The sequence below is a fragment of the Protopterus annectens genome, chromosome 10.part0 (assembly GCF_019279795.1).
Source record: "Protopterus annectens isolate FY-2018-M chromosome 10.part0, PAN1.0, whole genome shotgun sequence".
NCBI classification, from domain to species: Eukaryota; Metazoa; Chordata; order Ceratodontiformes; family Protopteridae; genus Protopterus; species Protopterus annectens.
The window spans coordinates 1,450,046,873-1,450,066,679 of record NC_056744.1 but is presented as its reverse complement, the minus strand read 5'-3'; the positions used below and the strand labels follow the sequence as shown (position 1 = coordinate 1,450,066,679).

At 39.9% G+C, this 19,807-nt stretch overlaps 1 protein-coding gene across 6 annotated transcripts in view; it reads left to right on the top strand.

The window, feature by feature from the left end:
* The window catches only part of OSBPL9 (oxysterol binding protein like 9), a 2,070,592-nt gene that overhangs the window by 1,193,545 nt on the left and 857,240 nt on the right, over positions 1-19,807 (top strand). For 4 of the 6 annotated variants that reach the window (XM_044086075.1, XM_044086074.1, XM_044086078.1 and 1 more), the window contains one exon: positions 9,495-9,575. In XM_044086075.1, coding sequence (XP_043942010.1) covers positions 9,495-9,575 — 81 coding nt within the window. The remainder of the gene's footprint in view (positions 1-9,494; positions 9,576-19,807) is intronic. The other 2 variants (XM_044086077.1, XM_044086076.1) reach the window with 1 other exon arrangement.

Below are 19,807 nucleotides of genomic sequence, written 5' to 3'. Positions count from 1 at the left end.
TCTTGGTGTTGTGGTACTGCTGGATTTTTTGTATGTATTACTTTTCCCTGCTTATCAGTGTAACACTAGTTTGTATATTTTGCATGCTTTTTAATGTTAGTTGTGGTAATATTTATTACTATTTTTTGTGGGGGGAGCAGTAATTATAGGGCCGAGGGATAAGATGGTCTTGTCTATTTGAAAGCTGTGACAGATTTTTTCAGTTATCATGAGCTTGTAAAGAAGAAAATCTTTAAAACTGAATTAATAGAAATCTGTGACTGCTGTATTTATTGAACATTAACTGCTTTTGTTCCACATCGCTGTTAGTTTAGTGATCACTGCCTGAAAATGGCATGCCATTGACTCCATTTTGCCATTCATTTCCTGAATGAGTAAGTCCAACATGCAACACTGTAACTGCAGTAAAACTGCAAAACCAAAGCAAATAGAAACAGTGTGCTTTGTGTTTCACTGTTGAAGTCCTAAGCGATGGAATTTTCTACCATGGAAGCCCTTGGCTGGCCCGCCTACCAGAGAATTTCCTCCTCCTGGAGCCAGCAGATGTCTTGACTGACATCAAAATTTCCAATTATAAAGGGAGTCATCTGGCGCCATGAGTTAATATCTTTCTTGCCATTGGAGCCCGAAGCAGGGTGCTAGTCTGTAAATTGGTCAGTCCACTCCAGGGAAAGAAGATGTCTAAAGCTATGTACCCGTTGAGGAACTTGTTTCTTGACTAATGTCAAAGAAAGTTAATAATGGTCTCTTCTGTGACAAGCAGATACCACACAAGGACTTTCACTCATTTTTTTTGTATCTTGTTTATGTCCAGAACATGACATACTTGTCAGTTCTTTGTTCTCTGAGTAGGATGATCAAGCTCAGGGCTGAGATTTTAGCTAAGCACCTTAGCGAGTCAGTAGAGCCTTGCTGTCTGCCGGTCAGGTTGAGGTTGATCTCCCTTGGCATAAGAAGAAGCTTCCAAAACATATGGTAACGGGTGATGATAGTTCACCATAAACCAGTCCACCCAAGCCTATTGTTGTTGAAGAAGGTGAGATGTTTTTGCAGTGTCCTCTGATGAATAAGGTTGTGGCACAGACCTTCATCAAGACCCTTTCAGAGTCCAAAGTGGCTCCAGGTCCCTCTGCTTCTAACCATGCTGAATGACTTAGCTTGTCCATTGGGTCTGGAGAATTTTCACAGGTTCTGGCTTCTGATGACCATGTTCCATCTGTCAAAGATGAGACCAAACTGTCTCCCATCATCAGGAGATCACCTCAGTTCACTGTCCTTGGGATGCAGCCACCCTGGATTATATGGAAACAGACATGGAGCTGTCAGACTGTGTTACTGGAAGTTATGAGCCTAGCACTGAGCAATATACAGACTTCTCCAAGGATGATGCTGCATTATGAGCAGAAAATAATTGAATTCAATAATTGGCTTAGCTTTCAATGTCATTCAAGGGGGGTACAGCATTTGTTAGCCTGGGAAGATATGATTGACAAACTCTGCTGCTTTAACAGGGATGATCTTACACCTGTCCCCTTTAGGCTTCCGAGATCTACCCCCATAGCCTTTTAGGCAGGTACTGCTGATCAATGCTGGTAGCGTAAACAAGAAATTCCAATCCCTACAAGCCTTCCTCAACCTTGAGGAATGTTAATGTCTGTGTAGTAACAGAGACATGGTTTAAACTGATGGAGAGTATTGTAGCTGTGCAAAGCTACTGTGCCTTCCACACATCTAGATCAGTCATTATGCAGGTTAGGGAAGGTAGGTGGAGGTGTCTCATTCTTCATCCAGAAGAGACTCGCATCAAGGCTGGTAAAGCAGCATGAGGCATTAGACCTCCTTGATGTCCAACTCACCATACCTTCTAGCTAGGTATAGAACTTCATCTGTATCCCAAGACCGCCATAACACCTGTTTACAAGAACTGGAGTTACTCAGCATTAAACGCAATTCAATTTTTCCAGGGTGGCTTTAACTACCCAACTATAGATTGGGAGGCATACACCACCACTAGTGGGGTAGCACAAAAATTCTTGGACTTTGCCAATACAGATGCTGTTGAACAACTAGTCAGAGTACCCACTAGGGGAAGCAAAATCCTTGACCTCATCCTTACTAATGTAGGGGAATCCTACTCCATCCCTTGTGTATCATCACTTGTCAAGTCGTATCATAAAGCGATTTCCCTTCAATTAAAATTGAAACCCAAAACCCCAGCTGTCTTGCTACCTTTAGAAATTCATCCAAGGAAATTTACTACTTGTGTGTGACAGCCTTGCAAATTTCACATGTTCCCAAACCCAGAAAATTGTGCTGAGTATGTGAAAACATACACTGCTGTCTAGCACCAGTTTATCAACAACTGCAGAGGAGCAGGTGTACCCTGTAAAATCAAGTACAGCGCAAATCTCCTTGATGGAACCACAGTGTAAATAAGCTCTAGAACAAAAGGAAGAGAGAGAGAGAGAGATGGTCATAAATAAGAACACCACCCAGCACCCTAGAGCCACCATTATTAAACTAAATAAGAAACTCAGGAGCTTGATTATATGCAACAAAACCAAGTTTTATGCAAAAATAGCTACCCAAGCGAAGGACAATCACAAGAACTTATTTAGCTATAGTTGCAGTCTTGAGGGCTGTACACAGCAATGCACTATACTTATTTATGAATGAGACCGTGTACAGTGAAGCTGAAGATATAGCGAACCTGCTGGATGATAAACTTCCATATTCACACCTTCGTTGCTACCTGTTATCTCACAAGAAATGCCAGCAACTGATATACCCTCATGTATTACACAGAACCAAGTCCCAAAAGTGCCAAGATCAAAAATACTTCATGACTGGACCCTGAAAATATCCTAGGATGTATTTGTGCTGAGAGTGGACAGCTACAGTCATACCCCTGCCTAAGGGAGGTCTGCCCACTTCTTCTGGCTTTTCCCAGTTAGGGGTTGCCACAGCGGAATTCTGGTCCGCTAATGATTGGTAGTAGATTTTTAAGGTGCTGATGTGCCAGTCCGACGCCCAACCTTCAACGAAGGCACGCCCATTCACACATGTCTTTTGAACACCACTCGACCGTGGGGAGGACATGCAGACTCCACACAAAAGGCGCTCCAGCCGAGAATCGAATGGAATAACCTTTTGCTGTGAGACGACAATGCTACTGCTGCACCACCGTGCTACACTTGGGTAATTACCTACCTATTAGTCTATTCAACCTCGTAAGTAAAGCTTTATCATGGAATTAATCAATAATAACAATGGAAACCTCCAAACACTGGACACATACCAGTCTGACTTTGTCAAAGGCAAGTCATGCGTGCTCAGCCTGTTGGATTTCTTTGAAAAGTCTCCAAAGCAGTGGGCAAAGGTAAAATGGTATATACTGCCTATCTAGATTTGGTTAAAGCTTTTAACACAGTCCTTCACTCATGCATAGTGTAGAAATTCACCAAACTAGGAAAAAATCTCTTATCTATTGGGTTACCAACTTGCTTACATATAGGAAAGAGGAAATCAGTGGAGGAGACGCTGCACCACAAAAAGACCAGTCACCACTAGAGTCTTGCAAAGCTGTGTGCTATGACATCTTCTGTTTGACACTTGCTTCTCATATGTAAAGGTAAACACTAAGGGTCTCTGGTGACCAAGTCTGCAGACGATTGCAAATTATGAGCAGTTATCAAATCCTCAAATTACTTGGCCATCCTGCTGACTTGCATGTTAATGAGTGCTTCTGTCATTGGCTTGGAGTGGTGAAGGCCTTTAGCTTTTCCCTCCACTTCCCCCTCTGTTTTTTTCCAGTGTGTGAGCTGCTGCTCTAACTTGTATCAACTGGGTCATAGTCAGGGCTTCATTCCTTTATGCTGCAGAGACTGAGGATACAGCTTCATGAGCTGGTCATTTATTTTAAAGATTGTTTGGCCATTTATTGTTTTTCTTTTACTCATATTAGAAGTCTGCATTTTTTTGAAGACCAGATAATTATAATTTGGATACGAGCGTGGATGTACTTTATATGTTTGTTTTTTTCCTTTAACTTTATTTGGAACGAGACAGACTTTCTGCTTATTTTATATGCAGTCGCAGTAGCTAACAGGAAACATGCTTGCTTTTCGTACAGAAGGCTGTGAGGTCTATTGTCACACCAGATAACTGAATTAATTTTCCAGTACTCACTTGATAGCTGCACTCCTGAGTATGCCATCTTTTGGATGAGATATTAAACCAAAACCTCATCTGCCAGAATTGTTGAATGTCAAAAATCCCCACAACATTTTTCAGAAAAGTAGGGAAGATCATTACTTCCCTGGCAAAATTTCCCCATGTCACTATGAATACCACCTTGGGGATCTGCACTGAAAAGGATCTGTTGGTGTAGTGGGACTAACCTGGTCAACAAAGTGTAAGTAAATAAGTAAAACTTGTTGTGCTTATAATGTTTTTAACTTGTTAATTTGCCATTGTGTAAAGTTGTATTTTGTTTATTGGTTATAGGTTGTAGATATTCTTTGAAAGTAATTAATGGATATGACATTTCTTTTGTGAAAAGATGGAGAATCCTTGATCTTTGACATTTTTGACTTAATGTATTGGTTTGTAAGCTGTTTTCAAGTTTTAAAGTTCTAGAACTTCCTAGGTTGGGAGTATGTTTGGGTTAGGAGTGGGGTGACTAGTAAACAGTCACTAGTTATGTTGAGCTATTTGTTCACTATTCAGTTTAGTAATACACAAAGGAGGGGATTTGACTGTCGTTACTGTTAGTGTGGGATCAGAACTGTAGCTAGGTCAGCTGGCATTTTGGGACCCAGTCAGCACTGCCCCCTTTGACCTAAGTCGAGGGTGAAAGAAAAAAATTCTTCAGACAGCCTGATTGTAGCAGTGAGCCTATGTTTCCTTCTTCAGACAGCCTGATTGTAGCAGTGACCCTATGTTTCCTTCCTAAAGTTCCTAATACATGCACAGACACATGAAGCAAATAATTTAAATGGGCTAAATGAGTTCAGTACTGCAGTTGCACTCAGCACCTCTTGTGTATTGCCAGTCATGCCCCTAACATATTGCACTCAGGGCAGATACCCTTTTCTTCCAATTGTAGAAACACTTTTATATACCACTTTTATATTATTTCTCAGGCTTTGGAGTGCTTTCATCCAAGTTCCCTTGAGTCATTCATTTAGTATAGATTTTACTTTGTAAGCTTATTTTCAGTATCCTAATTAAATTTCACTTTTGTCTTTTTCCCCATTAAATAGTGTGTGTAATAATGGACATCTTGGAATTAGGACATTCAAAACTCTCATAAAAATATATTTTTTTTATTTAGCTTAAGAAAATGCATATTCAAGTGCTCTTTTGGGGGAAACGTGTATATTTGAGCAGTGGAATGTCAAAAAAGAAAACAACTTTGATGGTAGTACATTACTGGATAAGAAGCTTTTTTCCAGACATTATTCACTCATCTAATGTTCATCCCCATGGAAAGCGCTTGTAATATACTACCTAACTTTCTACAGTGACATTAAACGGTTTTCTAACTACCAGTTAACTAATGTTTAAAAAGAAAATGAGATGTCTAAACAAAGTACATCAAACCCCTATAAACTCCAACACAAGGATCATTTCTCAGACCCCTTACCCCTTTTCTGTCTATGCCCCTGTATAGGAGAAGTACTGAACTCATACAGTATGCAGATGACGCAACACTTCTGTTCAGTGTCGAATGTCAAGAAAAGTAGGGAACTACAAGTAGGTTTAATTCCATTTCTAGTTGGATCTCGATCAACAAATCTTAATGAAAAAAAAAAGTTCTTAATTTAAAAAGAAGAGATGGTATCATCATAATATATCCAACCTCCTTAATTTGATTAGAATGCTTGGTCCTGTTGAATAAACTAAGTGTTACAAATATCCTGGCAGCATAGGTTCACAAATCCATAATAAGCTATTGATCCAATGGACCATTTGTAGCCTAGCCAAAGATCTCACTAATTTACCAAGACATGAATTAATATCATATCCTGACTTAGTTTCTGCCCCTTTCCGTAAGGGCTGTAGAGGGACTAGATGAAGCATGTACTTACGGTTGGTCATTCATTCATTCAGCATGATGGGTAAGAGCCCATCTTTCGAAGAGCATGTCACTGTAGTAATCGCAGTCGCTAATAATAAATTATATGCCTTATAAAGAGTAAAAACATTCCTTTCTGTTGATTCCAGGTTACTTTTATATAACATGTTCCACTGTTCCCAAAACGCTTACAGCATTGTAGTAATGGATATTCTTTCTAAAGACATTGACAAACTCCCAGGAGCATGCAGTATAATTTCTAACTTGACCTGTTCATCTTTTCATTTTACTGCCCTTTCAGATATAAGCTAGCTAGCTAACTCTACACAGCAGACTCTTGTTTTCATCTTTTATCTTTATTTACATTTTTTTATTGCAGCAGATGCCCCATTCTTCTCAACCTCATTACAAGGCATGCACCTTACATGAACACTCTGATAAACTTGATCAAAAACTAACAAATTTAGCGGTAGTGCACCCCGCATGTACCATCCAGTTATGTGGAACAAGCTTCCACATGAAATGAGAGAGATTTTCAAAAGTTCAGCGCATTCTCAGAAAATTTTTGTTAAAATTGCAACCTTTGGCAGCAATGGAATTGTATATGCTACATCATAAAATTAATTTCCCTTACATTCTTTCTACTATTGATTAATTATGTCAGTTAATTTCATAATCATGAACATTCTTTTTGCCTTCATTGATAACTATTTCTATGTTAAGCTTCTAGGTTTTGAACCCATTAATTTAACATTTTTTAAAGTATGCAAAATCCTCGTTTTTGTCAGTAGGTAAGTTCCTATACTGGAGGCAAGCTGTGTAAGTCTTGGAAAAGAATTTAAACAGGTATCATTGGGTAGAAAGCAGGTATTTTTTAAGTTTAAGATTGCAGTGTTAAATACTGGCACAAGTAAAAAAACTCCACAGCAGACGGCCAAGCAAATTGCTCAGTCCAAAAGTTCAGACTTCAGGAATTTATCCAGAGGAAGCCACATGTGGTTTGTAAGCATGAAACACACACGTGCTTGTGCACACACATGAGTATAAAGTATAGCTAAACACGTCACTGCATGGAGCAGGTACTTGATACTTAAAATAAAAGACTACAGCATGAGGTTAAAGATGAAAAAACTTTACTGAGCACAAACATAGGTCACTACTACGTTGGTATTGTAGATGACTAGGCAGTAGGAACATCAGTTGATGCTTGTATCAGGTAAGTATTCTTTTTTTTTTTTTTTCTTCTTACAAATGTTAGGGAGTTAAAAGCCGTAGAGTCAACAGTCCCGGCAGAATTAAACGACAACACCTTGACAAGGTAGGGATCCTGTAGTCTTGAGTCTGCAGCAGGGTGTGTTTTACCAAAGCAAGACTAAACTGTGCTTTGTTCAACAATAATTTTCATTCTTATTTTACCATTGTTGTTATAAAACCTTGAGCTACCTTTACTTTATTTTTATTTCATGGATTAGGAACTGTAATAAAAAATGCCCTGTGGAATCGAAAGCTATTGTAGTGACTCTATTAATTCAGATTTTGTCATATGTTGTTTACTTGCTAGTGTTGCAGCCTACACTGGACATTAGAAGAATAAATTTAGAACAGGGCGGTGTAAAATAGCAGCAAAACTTCAAGTAATAGTGCACAGTTGTAGCAAGGGTCATGGGTGCTACTTCAGAACATCTTGAGTTGAGTGCATTATTCATCTGATATTAACTTTTTGGAGAGTAGGAATGCAGTCCTTGCAGTTTTGGGTGGATCACCTTAGTAAATGGTTACATAATGATAATCCTAAATATTGTTATTAAGAGGTGCATCCTTCCTCTGATGTACTTGACCTTGGATGGTAACATGCTCTGTAACTGGAATGTCATTTCGTTTTGCACAATTTTGATATCATTTTATTAGTAATGTCAGAAGTAAAAATTTAAATATACCTTTGGAAACCATTAGTGCTCATTACATTCGCACACTTTGGGATTTGGATAAGTGAAGTACACGAGCTCTTAGACACTGAATTCTGTGAGATCTGATTTGAGTAACCTTTAGTGTTCAGTTGATTTAAAATCGGTACATGGTAGGAATAGTTCTGGTGTTAAAAAAAAGGCATTGCTTCCATGGAACTTATTGCATGCAGACAGCTACTTGCATGTATGGTGTTTATAGATGGTATTTTTCAGAGAACCCTTACATTATTTGTCAGATTTTACACCAAGTGAATATAGGGAATAGAGTATTGTTGTAAATACATTTCTATGCTGCTGTTTTTAAACCAGCCAAAACCTTTATTGAAAAGAGACATTTAAACAAGAAAATGATCAGTTTGCTACTTCTGGCAGCATGAAAAACTTTGCAAATATGTCCTATACTGCTAACTTTTTGTTATCCTGAAAACAGGGCATACATGAAAAGTGAAACTTATTAACTCTTTCTTTAGTTCTTGGGGAATGTGTGTTCACTGTTCCCCACACCAAAAACCAATCCACATCTGTTAATGTACATTAGCAACTGTAAGCTAAACAGTGCATGACAGTAGTGCAAGAGTGACATGGTGGCAGAGTACTTACTGAAGCTGAAGTTTAGCTCCAGGGTCCAAGGTTCAGCTCTTGCCTTTGAATGCTGTTTGGGTGAAGTTTGCATGTTTTCTCTGTTGGCATTTGACTGTGTAGTTTTCTACCACATTTGAAAGTCTTGGTCCTCTAATAAAATAAATTGTTGTGCATTTTTTATATTGTAGAGCTTTTCTGTCAAGGACTAACTACTCTGTAGTTTAGCTTTTGGATAAATTTGTAACTGATCTAATGAAGGATAACTTTGTAATGAATCTGGTAAATAATAAATGGTAATAGTTAATAGTAAATAAGTAATGAAAAGGAGAGAATGGGCATAGTAAAGTAAATAAAAATCTTTTAACATTGGCTGTTGTGTTTTCAGAGCATATTCATGCTGGAAGTATTTGAGAAATAAGTACTATGGCAGGCTGCACATGTAGTGCTCAGGAACTGATGCTTGTTTACAGTATGGCTTTGCACACATGGAATGGTGAACAGAGGCCGAGTCTGTTGGTACACATTCCTTTTGTCTTTTGTGTTGAAACATTGCTGCTTATGAATTGGTGGTTGAATGTCATCTGCTCACTGTGTCATGTCTGCATCCTGATTCACCTTACTGCTAAAATATCATTTGTTCTTTCATGCCAGGAATAAATGCAGGTAGTGTGTTAATAAACATAAGTATGTTTTACTTTTGTCATCAGAATGTGCGACACAGATGTGTCTCAATAATTGCGTATAATTTGTTGAATACTAATGTACTTCATTTTCTTGTTCTTTATGCTTTAATTTTTTTAAGACTGGATTGGCTTGTAAGTATCACACTTTTTATTAGGTTAATGTTTTGCTCTTTTGTTTTGCAGAAAATTGAAAACCTTAAAGAAACAACATCTGTAAGTTTACAGACTCTTCTTTTGATACCTGTTTGTTGCCCTGATTGGCTGGTAATTTTTTTCTTATTATTTTTATGCGGACTGTACTAACCTCTGTCATGAAGGAAGATCTCATGGGTGCACATACTTTGCTTTTATCTTGATAATACAGAGCTTCTTCACTTCGTAGCCAGTGCTAGGTTGCCCCTTAGAAACATTGCTCAACTTCATCGTTATGTTTAAGCACTAGGCATGCTTACAGTAGTACAGTAGTAAAGCAGATGGGACAGTACATTACATAAACTGTTTATGCATGCAAATGAGAAACACAGCCTAGCTAAATAATCAGAGTAAACAAGATCAAAAGGATGAGTCTTGAGGGACCACTTGAAGTAAGCTAAAGTGAGACGCTACCGGTCGTCACTGTGGAAGATCTAGAGTTTAAAAGCAAAAATATGAACACCAGATGTCTCTAACTGCCTCCTAAATATTACTAATATTCCCAATGTGGCAAAATAAAGTGCATGCGGCAAACACTGAGGGGTATTCTTTCAGCTGTTTCAGCTAAGAGAGATTTTAATCATGCAGGGTCTGAAACACTATCACCACAATTGTAATGTAATCTGAAATAATTGGCAGCCTCCAGAGCTTGGGACTAATGTGTTGGTATTGGGAAGTACAAGTAAGTACATGCTACAGAGTTCTGCACAAGATTCAGCTTGTCACTATATTTGTTTGGAAGCTCAAGGCAAAAGGTATTACAGTAAAATAAACAGAGGAAACCAATGCATGGACAACTACCATTAGGTTTCTGGGAGGTGTCTAATGCTTAACCTAGGTAGTTATTATCAAATGGTAATCCATATACTTGCCAACAAGTAGACACCTGGTCCTTGAATTTCAAGTTACCATGTTGGATAACCTGACATTTTGTACTTGAGATAATTATTCCTCTTTGTTGACACTGTAAATGACAAATTGTGGCAGTAATACTGGAGAGGAATCCCAAAGCATAACCTGCATGGCTGGGGCGTCATCTTACACGTATTGAGTTGTATCCATTTACAGCCATCAGGGAATTTATAATGAGAAGCTGTCTTGAGGAAAGCAAAGTACAGCTGTGCATTACATCATCAGTATAACAGTGGTAACTTATCTCTTTCCTCTTGATTACCTTGAAGGGGCATGGACAGTAACAGAGCAAGGACTGAGCAGTAAGATTCCCCTCATTCCACAGTATATGAGCAGTTCAAATTAAAACCACAGACCACATTCTAAGTATGTCACAAGGTCAGTTCAGAAAGTGCTGCAATAACAACATAAATGTTCGATCAGGGTGGCTTAATCATTAGTGTCAGATGGCACCGAGATGAAGACCAGTATTGAATAAGAACATTGATCTCTTGCCATAAGCGGATCATTTACCATCCTGATTAAGGCAGTCTTAGTGCGACACTAAGTATGAAAACAGGTCTGATGTGGATCCACGAGGCTTCTGAGTTGTTACCTGCCATTAAGGGCAATTCAAGCCACCCATAATCCACCTTCTCACTTTAAAGGGAAGTTACAGATGGGTCAAAAATTTTCAAGACAGTTGAAGCCCAAGAAGGGTTTCTTGAATATCATAATGATTAGCACCTCTCTTTAAACCAGTGGGAAATTCCCAGACCTCAAAGGAACATGGTCAACCATGCATACTGTTATGAGACTTCCAAGATGCCTGTACACTGATCAGTAAATTAATTTTAGCTCTCCCAGTGTGAAAACAGAAACTGAGACAAGGGTGCCAGCCAGATTGTCATTCTGAGTAAAATTAATTTACTGCCTGCATGCCAGCAAAGAGGAAATACTGAAGAAAACAGTGGCTGAGAAGAATTGTAAGATAAATATAGTTTTGTCAATAAATTTTACATAAATACATTATTTTCTTTACATGTGCAGCCATATTAAAACAGGCCTTTATATTCATTTTATATTTCCATTTTGCATGCAGTTTCAATGAAAAGGAATGCTTCAGTGAATGATCTCAGTTCAAAGCACCGATAAGGATGGGATGTGCTAACAGAATGTGCTGAATATTTTGCTGTGTGTCAAGGACCTTGCAGAAGATAGAAAAACAGATCGATTAGAGACGGGCATCTGTAATAATAATATATTTAGATGGTACAAGGCTTGGGAACCAAGGTTACAGAGGCATATAAAACTTGTAGGAAAATTACAAGAGTTTAATATAAGATGTGCTTTCAAGATAGTAGTCAGTTCAGATACTCAGAACATTGAGCACAGAAGTCAGCTCAAGTGTCAGCAGTTCAGATATTCAGAAATCAGTTCAGAACCTACAGATAAAATAGTGCAATTTGTCTTGACTCTGCCATTACTGAAGAAAGAAACATTTCTGAGTACAGCGTTATGGAGGACAGCATAACTCATTCTTCAGAGCTGCAGAAGTCTGAGTAATCTTTACTGTGTGGTTTAGTTCATCACCGTTGTTATCTGAGACAGTTACAGTAATGTAAGACTTGTTCTGACTTTGATTGCTGTACTTATTTCCATTGTATGCTGCTACTACATAATAAACCACGTTTGTCATAACTACAGGCAGTAAAGATTTATCTTCTGAAAGGTACAAGAAGATGTGGTATATAAAGGGGAATCTGATATATTTGGCACTTATTCAGTACAACTCTGAATAACTACAGGCAGTAAAGATTTATCTTCTGAAAGGTACAAGAAGATGTGGTATATAAAGGGGAATCTGATATATTTGGCACTTATTCAGTACAACTCTGGAAAATAAACACAAAGGCATTTATTTCAGTTTTAACAAGAGTCCTGCAGCTGTTCAGCAAAAAGCAGTTCAAGGTTCAGCTCTGGTGCAGGAGATGGCTTTCAGTAATTTATAGAAAAATAAATCCGATATACCCAGAGGTGATTAAAATAAATGAAACATTCAATGAATATATCAACTCCAATAATAAAAGGCTGGAAATATAAGCTTTAACTAGCTGTTCAGATGAACTGATAAAAGTGCAAAAATCAGAGGTTGAAATGAGGAAAAGGCTGAGTATGAGGCTTCTCAGGACAAGCTGTTTCAAAACGTAGTGGAGTTAGAAGAAAAGCGTACAGAGAAAACCTCAGAATCTAATGTCTTTTTCATTCAATCCTCAACTGATGTGTCTCTGATCCAGCTTAGTCCACTTTTTCCAGATTTACGGATCCTACAATTGGGCTGTTCCCTTTACCAGTGATGGTCCCACTAACATAACATACCTCATGTTTTGTTTGCTGCCAAATTGCTCACATACGGATCCTTCTCTCTCAAGCATTCAGGTACTTTTTTCTTAGGATCGTAAGTTTTTTTTTCTGTATTTCTCTTATCTGTCTTAATTTCCCTTTCTCCTGTCCCCCCCTTACCTTCTAATTTTCGGGTTCTTCAAACAGTACTTTTTATTTTGTACCTTTTAGTTCTTATCTACTCCCCTAAGTGCCATTGTTGTTATTTTTACCTTTCTTTCCCCTTTAATCCTACCCTTTAGACGGTATTCCTTTGTACCATTGTTAGTACCTCATTTCTGCAAAAAAAAAAAAAAAAAAACTCGTATAACCACTTTTTTTCTTTCATTATGATGGATAAGCCAAATGGATTTCAAAACGCATTTCCTGTGGGCATAGGATCCCAACTCTGATGCCTGTAAGGAGTGGGTTTACTGTATGGGCGCGACCTATTTAGATACCTAGTGCACTATCCGTGTAAGATTTAATTCTAGAGCTGTTGGTGACTGAAGGAATAAGTTGATGTGGAAGGGACTTATGTCTTCTGCTTCCTATTCTTTACCTACTGGGGCTCAAACCCCCTCCAAGAAGTCTGAAAAAGGGAAGTCTGAACTGGCTGCTAAGGATAAGGACTCCATAAAATGGTCTTAGGATCGCTCACTTAATTTGGCTCCAACTACTGAGCCTTTGTCAAAAATTTCAAAAAAGTCAGATCCTACTCCCTTGGATCATACCTTTTCAAAGTCAGTCACCTTCGATCCAATAACCCAGATACTCACCAGAGCCAAGTATATCTTCGACTTCCTTCTCTTTTTCTCCAGAAGACTCCAAAGAAGCACTTCAGGCATCCATCTACCAGCTCCTCCCTTAGTTCCTAATGGAGCTTGTCTGAAGCAAAGGTGGATAGGATAATGAAGTTCCTCAAATCCAGATGTGGGTAATTCCAGCTTCATTTCCCATCAGACCCATGAGCCTGGCTTCCACCCACTCTCATCACTCTTAATATCTCCTTCACCAATCCATCCCGTGGTTGTGGAGCCCTCATATGTGAGATCCTTGAGGGTGTCCTCACTGGATCTGAAGACAGGTTGTTCTTTGACTCTGACCACTTCCCTGAATCATCTGATTCTGATTCTTTCTGAGCAGGAGAAGAGACTGAGTCAAAGCATCAGCGCCAGCTCTGGGGACTCTGAAGTTATCAGAGCCATCCTTGCCTTTAGGTGCTTCAACGCTGCACAGCTCAGGTCAGACTCCATTGTAGGGAAGGGGGTCTGGGAGGATTCAAGGCTCATCTGTTTTTCCTAGACTCTCTCTGCCTTTGATATAGTGGAGATGATGTTCTCTTTGCCCGGAAGAGAGGACATCCTTTTCCCCCCTCAGATCCTGTCTTTGTTCCATTGTCGGGTCTTGCTCCTGAGCCTCTCATTTCTATCCCACCATGATAGCCAACCCATTCAAGTTTCCAGTCAGCGTCTCAGTATTCCCCTTTCACTTACAATACCTCACCAGACCACCCCACTGATGAGGTTCCAATGAAAACATGCAAAAGAAGACACTTAAATTCCCTCAGGAGTCTCTCACTGAGGATACTGAGTGAACGAAAGGAAAGGGTCCCCCAGATCTCCACCCGAGGATGTCTCCTTTGGAGAAATCTTGGAGCTTCTAAAACAGAAAGGTGGTTGGTCTTCTGCAAACCTTCCTCCGGGGGGGGGGGGGCAGTTCTGAGTTCCTGAGGCTTTTGGGCCTGGCCCAGCTATGTCTTGGGTAACCCCCTCTGCTGATAAGTTAATAGACTTTGTCTAGCACCGTTTATGGAAGGAATCTGATATGTGGAACCTGTGCTCAAGTGGCCAGATAGAATTTTAGCCACACCAAAGGACAGAGCACACTGGAGCAAGGGGGTCCTAAAAGATGCCATGCTTTTGTGGCAGCAGCCACTGAGAGAGAGCTTGCAGAGTATAGCTTTATCTGTCTATTCCCCTTACCATGGAGTCTATGGCCTTGGACAGATTTGGAAAGTCCGTTTGCACTTCAATGACCTTTGACCTGAGGTTGTTGAATTATTTGGTGCACTTCTCAAAGTTCCAAAGAGGTTTGACTAAAGAGTTATCCAAATCTCTTTCCAGGTCCATGTTTGTGGAAGATCAGAACAAGATCTCTTCACAACTAGCCACCCTTCAGTCCATATCTAGTGCATCCATGAGGCTGATATCCCATGCTGTAGAGGGTACCTCACCGGCAGTGGGTTCACGTATAGCCATCAGGAGTCATGCCTGGATGCACCTGTGTTATTTTGTGGAGCCGTTTGTCTTCTTTCATCAGTGATCCTTTTGATTGATTACCCTTGTTTGGCCCAAAAGTGAAGGAAATACTCTAAAGAAGTGAACAAGACAGAAAGACCTTGTCTGCCGTTGGGATCCATTGTTCTACTCCTCAGGGAACATTTTCCCAGAATCAACCAAGAGGTAGAAAGATGTGGTTTCACAAGTCCTAGGGTCTTTTCCAAGACTCATGAAGACATGGTTCCCCCAGAGGCAGAAGGGTATACTCTAATGGAAGATGCCACCCTTGCAGCAGTAAAAGCAGGGTTTCCAGGATTCCTTCTCAGACAAAATCCTACCAAAACTCTTGAAAGGTAGCCTGGCTGTTGTTCTCTGGAGGCTGTTTGGGGAGGGGCCACTTATCACAAAAGATTTAAGGCTGTAGAGGATCATATCCAGAGGTTATTTTATACCATTTTTTTCAAATTCCCCCAACAAAAAATAAAAGAATCCCTGATTTCCCATCCAGTCATAGAGAGGCAGCAGTCCTGGAGATAGAAAAGCTACTACAAAAAGAAAGTCATCCAGAAGGTTTCCCCAGACTAGATTGGATCTGGAACCTACTCAAGATTCTTTTTAGTGCCAGAGAAGACAGGGTACTTGAGACCCATCCTGGATCTCAGCAAACTAAACCATCAAGTGAAATTTTCAAGGTTTCTGATGGTAACTGTTTAGTCCATTTTACCCCTACTGCAAAAGGATAATTGGATGTGCTTGATGGATCTTAAAGATGCATATTATCACGTCAAAATGAACAGGCACTCCAGGAGATGTCTACACTTCCAGCTGGGAGCCAATCATTACCAGTTTAGAGCACTGCCCTTTATCCTCAGCACAGCCTTCAGGGCATTTGCCAGTTGCATAGCTGTGGTAGCAGTTCACCTGAGGCTGCTAGGCTTCAGTGTTTCCATATCTGGATGACTGAATCCTGACTGCCCTGACCAGGCATATACTTTTACAAACAAAGGACTACCTGTTCCAATTATGTCTGCATCTAGGCATCACAGTCAACTACAGCAAGGTCACTGCTTACACCTACATAGAATCTAGAGTTCATAGGTGCTCTTCTGGACATGGTCAATCAGATAGCATCATTTTCTCCACCTGGAGTACATAGACTCAGATTCCAGGTTATGGATGTGATCTTGCATTCTTCTCCTGCAGCGCAACTAGTTGTGCAAGCCTTTAGGGTACATGGCAGTATCAAATACTCTGGTTCTTTTAGCCAGCTTTCAAATGCAGATTCTGCAGTGGACTGTTTTGGTATAGTGGTCTATTCTGCAACAGCCCTTGTTCGCCCCGATCAGGATCACACAAGTTTTCAAGAAATATCTTGTTTGGTTGACTTGCTCAGATGAAGTTTCTCAAGGCCATCCATTTGTTCTCCCACTGCTGGTGGCCACGGTGACAACAGGTGCCTCCTAGTTTGGGGGGGGGGGCATTACTTGGGAAGGACAGTCCAAAGTATGTGGTCTCCAGAAGAGGCCATTGTGCATATCAATGTCCTAGAAATGAGAGCAGGCCTTTCAAGATACTCTCTTCTCCGGGATGATTATGATTTAAATGGATAATATTTCTGTAGTGTGGTACATCAACAGATGGGGGGAACCAGATATTATCTGCTATGTTGAGAAGCAATAAGTGTGTGGCAATGAGTGATCTCCTCCAGCCTCTTTCTCATATCAACAGACATATCAGGGAAGGTCAACATGCTTGCAGTAAAACTAAACAGGTCCATTCTGATGCTTCATGAGTGGTATCTCAATGTCAAAGTGGTGGATAGAATTTTCTGTCGCTGGGGACAGCCATGCTGCAAACTTTTCACTTCTGCCTTCAGCAACAAGTGCAGCAGGTTCTTCGCCCTGGCCCCCCCTAGGAGGAGTCAATGAGAGATTCTGTAGTCCACAATTAGCATTCTCATTTCCTTTATGCTTATCCCCCATTACTTCTAATCACCAAATTCCTACAATAAACATACCATTTGAAAAGTAGAGTTATCTTCATTGCACTCTTTTGGCCTTGTCAAATTTGTTTTTCCTTCCTGTGGCCTCATTTTCTTTATCCAGCATGGATACTGAACCCCAGTCCAGACCTGCTGTCTCTCTCCCGCAGGGTTGACTCATCTGGACATAACAGTCTTCAAGCTAACTGCATGGTTTCTCCTGTTCCATTGATGACTAGATAACTCAGGCTTTCCTCCCCAGTCAGACATATTTTGTTATCTTCTCAAAGGCTTCTATTTCAATTTGGGTCCTTAAGAGAGAGATTTGGACCTTTTTTCTTTTTTTTTTTGCACTATTCTCTTGCACCATAGCCAAATTATGGAACTCGCTCCCCCACCCACAATTACCTCCGTACCATCATGCACCCACTTCAAAACTTTACTAAAAGTGCACCTAAAAACATGCTGGCTATGCCCTTGCAACTCCCACTCTAATATCATCCACCCCATCCAACCACTACCTTTCTTTCCACTCCACTAACTACCTTGATTATAGCAAGCTCAGATGCTCATAAGCCTAGTACTTATTGTACAGCAGGAACTTCTCATTGTAACATTTGTTAATGTCTGTTATGTACTTCACAGATAAAGATTCTAGTTGTCTACTGATGTACTATGTTCTTCATCTGTAAATATGTTGTAAGTAATTGCTATGTTAAATTGTTAATCGCTATGTAATCCAATGTAACTACTGTCTGTTTATTTTAACTGTGGAGCTTTTCTCCCCGGGCCTCCGCTGAAAATGGACCTATGTACAGTCTGACACTCCCGGTCAACAAATTTAAATAAATAAATAAAATAATAAATAAATAAATTTTCTGCCCCTGTGCATGCTGTTCTTGAATCTTGAATTTCAATTTTTTTGTGATTAGGCTAGTTTCTGTAATATTAAAGTGCAGCCAAGGCTGTCATATCAAATTTCCATTCAGGTGAAAATATCCTTCCTTGGCTTCTTCTACGTTCTGCAAGGCCTTTCTGAAAGGCACCCTCTTACCCCAGTGAAGGACCCTGCTCCTCCATGGGCTTTAACTATCTTTCTTCAAAGTCTGACCCAGGCCCCTTTGAACCTTCAGTCAAAGCAGACCTAAAATGTTTGTCCTAGAAAAATATTTTTCTAGTTGGTATTATATCAGCTAAATGAGTATTGGGACCCAAGGCTTTCCTCCAAATTCCTCTACCTGTTTTTTTCATAAGGATAAATTTTCTTTTTGTACTAAGCCATCTTTTTTGCCTAAGGTGGCTTCTGAGTCTAACATTAAAGTCATTAAACTCACAGTTTTCTTTCCAAATTTCTCTAATAATGGAGAGTATATGCTCAATCTTTTGATGTGCACAGGCACTGTCCGGTTTATCAACATCTGATCAAAGAATTCAGGAAAATGGACATATTGTATCCTTTTCACCAAAGATATTGGGCATGGCAGTTTCCAAATTGACCTTAGCTAGATGGTTAACTGATTGTATATTCTTTGTAGTTGGAGAGGGTTGACTTTGCCTAAGCCTCCTAGAGCACATTCCACAAGCTCTTTGGCCGCTTCTTCAGTCTTTTCGTCAGTAACATCAATAGATGACATTCGTGCCTCTGTCACTTGGTGTAATTCTCATACCTTTATTGCTCATTACAAGTTGGATTTAGTTTCTAAGCACAGACCTGCCTTTGGGTCCTCACTACTCCAAAATATCCTTCCATGAAGACCACCTAATGTTCAGCTTGATGGGTACTCTGTCCTGTCAGTTGAAGATTGAATGAAAATGACAACATCAGTTTAGAAGGCTGTGGAACAAAATCCCGGTACATGTGAGGCAGAGCACCTCGCTGGCCTTGTTCAAGAGGAATCTTGACCAATGGATGGGGGATCGCAGATATACCCCAGGGATTACTTCAGTGTCACTGCTTGACAGAGGCACAGCAAAATAATAGGCATAGTTTTATTCAAACTAAAGGGGTGGCGAAAGCCAAATAACTATGGGCTAGGCTTATAAAATGCCCTTGGGCAGATAGCCTAGTATGAACCTATGAACCTATGAATCAGATACAAAAGTTTTGTACTCACCATGGCAAAACATCTGTTTTGACCATTTTCTTTCTACCTCAACTTACCACCCTCCTAACCCCTGTCCCTTTACTGCTGGAAAGGCCTAAGGGATACTAGTTTGGGAACTGTTGATGCCCTTCCATGTTACTGTTGCAGTATCCTTTACAATAAGGATCCCCTGCCAAGGGTAGCCAGACATCCAACCAGTATACCAAAGCCTTTAGGTTGTAAAGGGGATGCTGTACATCACACATATGCTCCCTACTCACAATGTAGGGCATAAAGGTGATGTCCAGACTTACAATTCTCAGAACTTCTTTGCCACCAGTTCAAATGCCATCTTAGATTGTCGGTCCGAACACTCATTCATATGGTATTTACCAAGCCGCTTACAAATAAGTGCCCCATTAGGGTGTTTCTTATTCTTGCTTTTTTTGCTTTGATTTGGTTGTTGGTTTCATGTCATCCAGGAAGGGGAAATACCAGTGTGGGAGATAGATTCCCTATAAAGATCATCATAAGCAGTGTTTATTTTGTTTAGGTGCTTCCCACAATCATACGTCTTTGCTATTTGCCAGGCTTTTGTTCCCAAGGTTTTGCATAGTAGACTCACATCCTTAGCTCTTTATCTTGAAAACCAGTATTTTAAGCTGTTGGCTTAAGATATTTTGG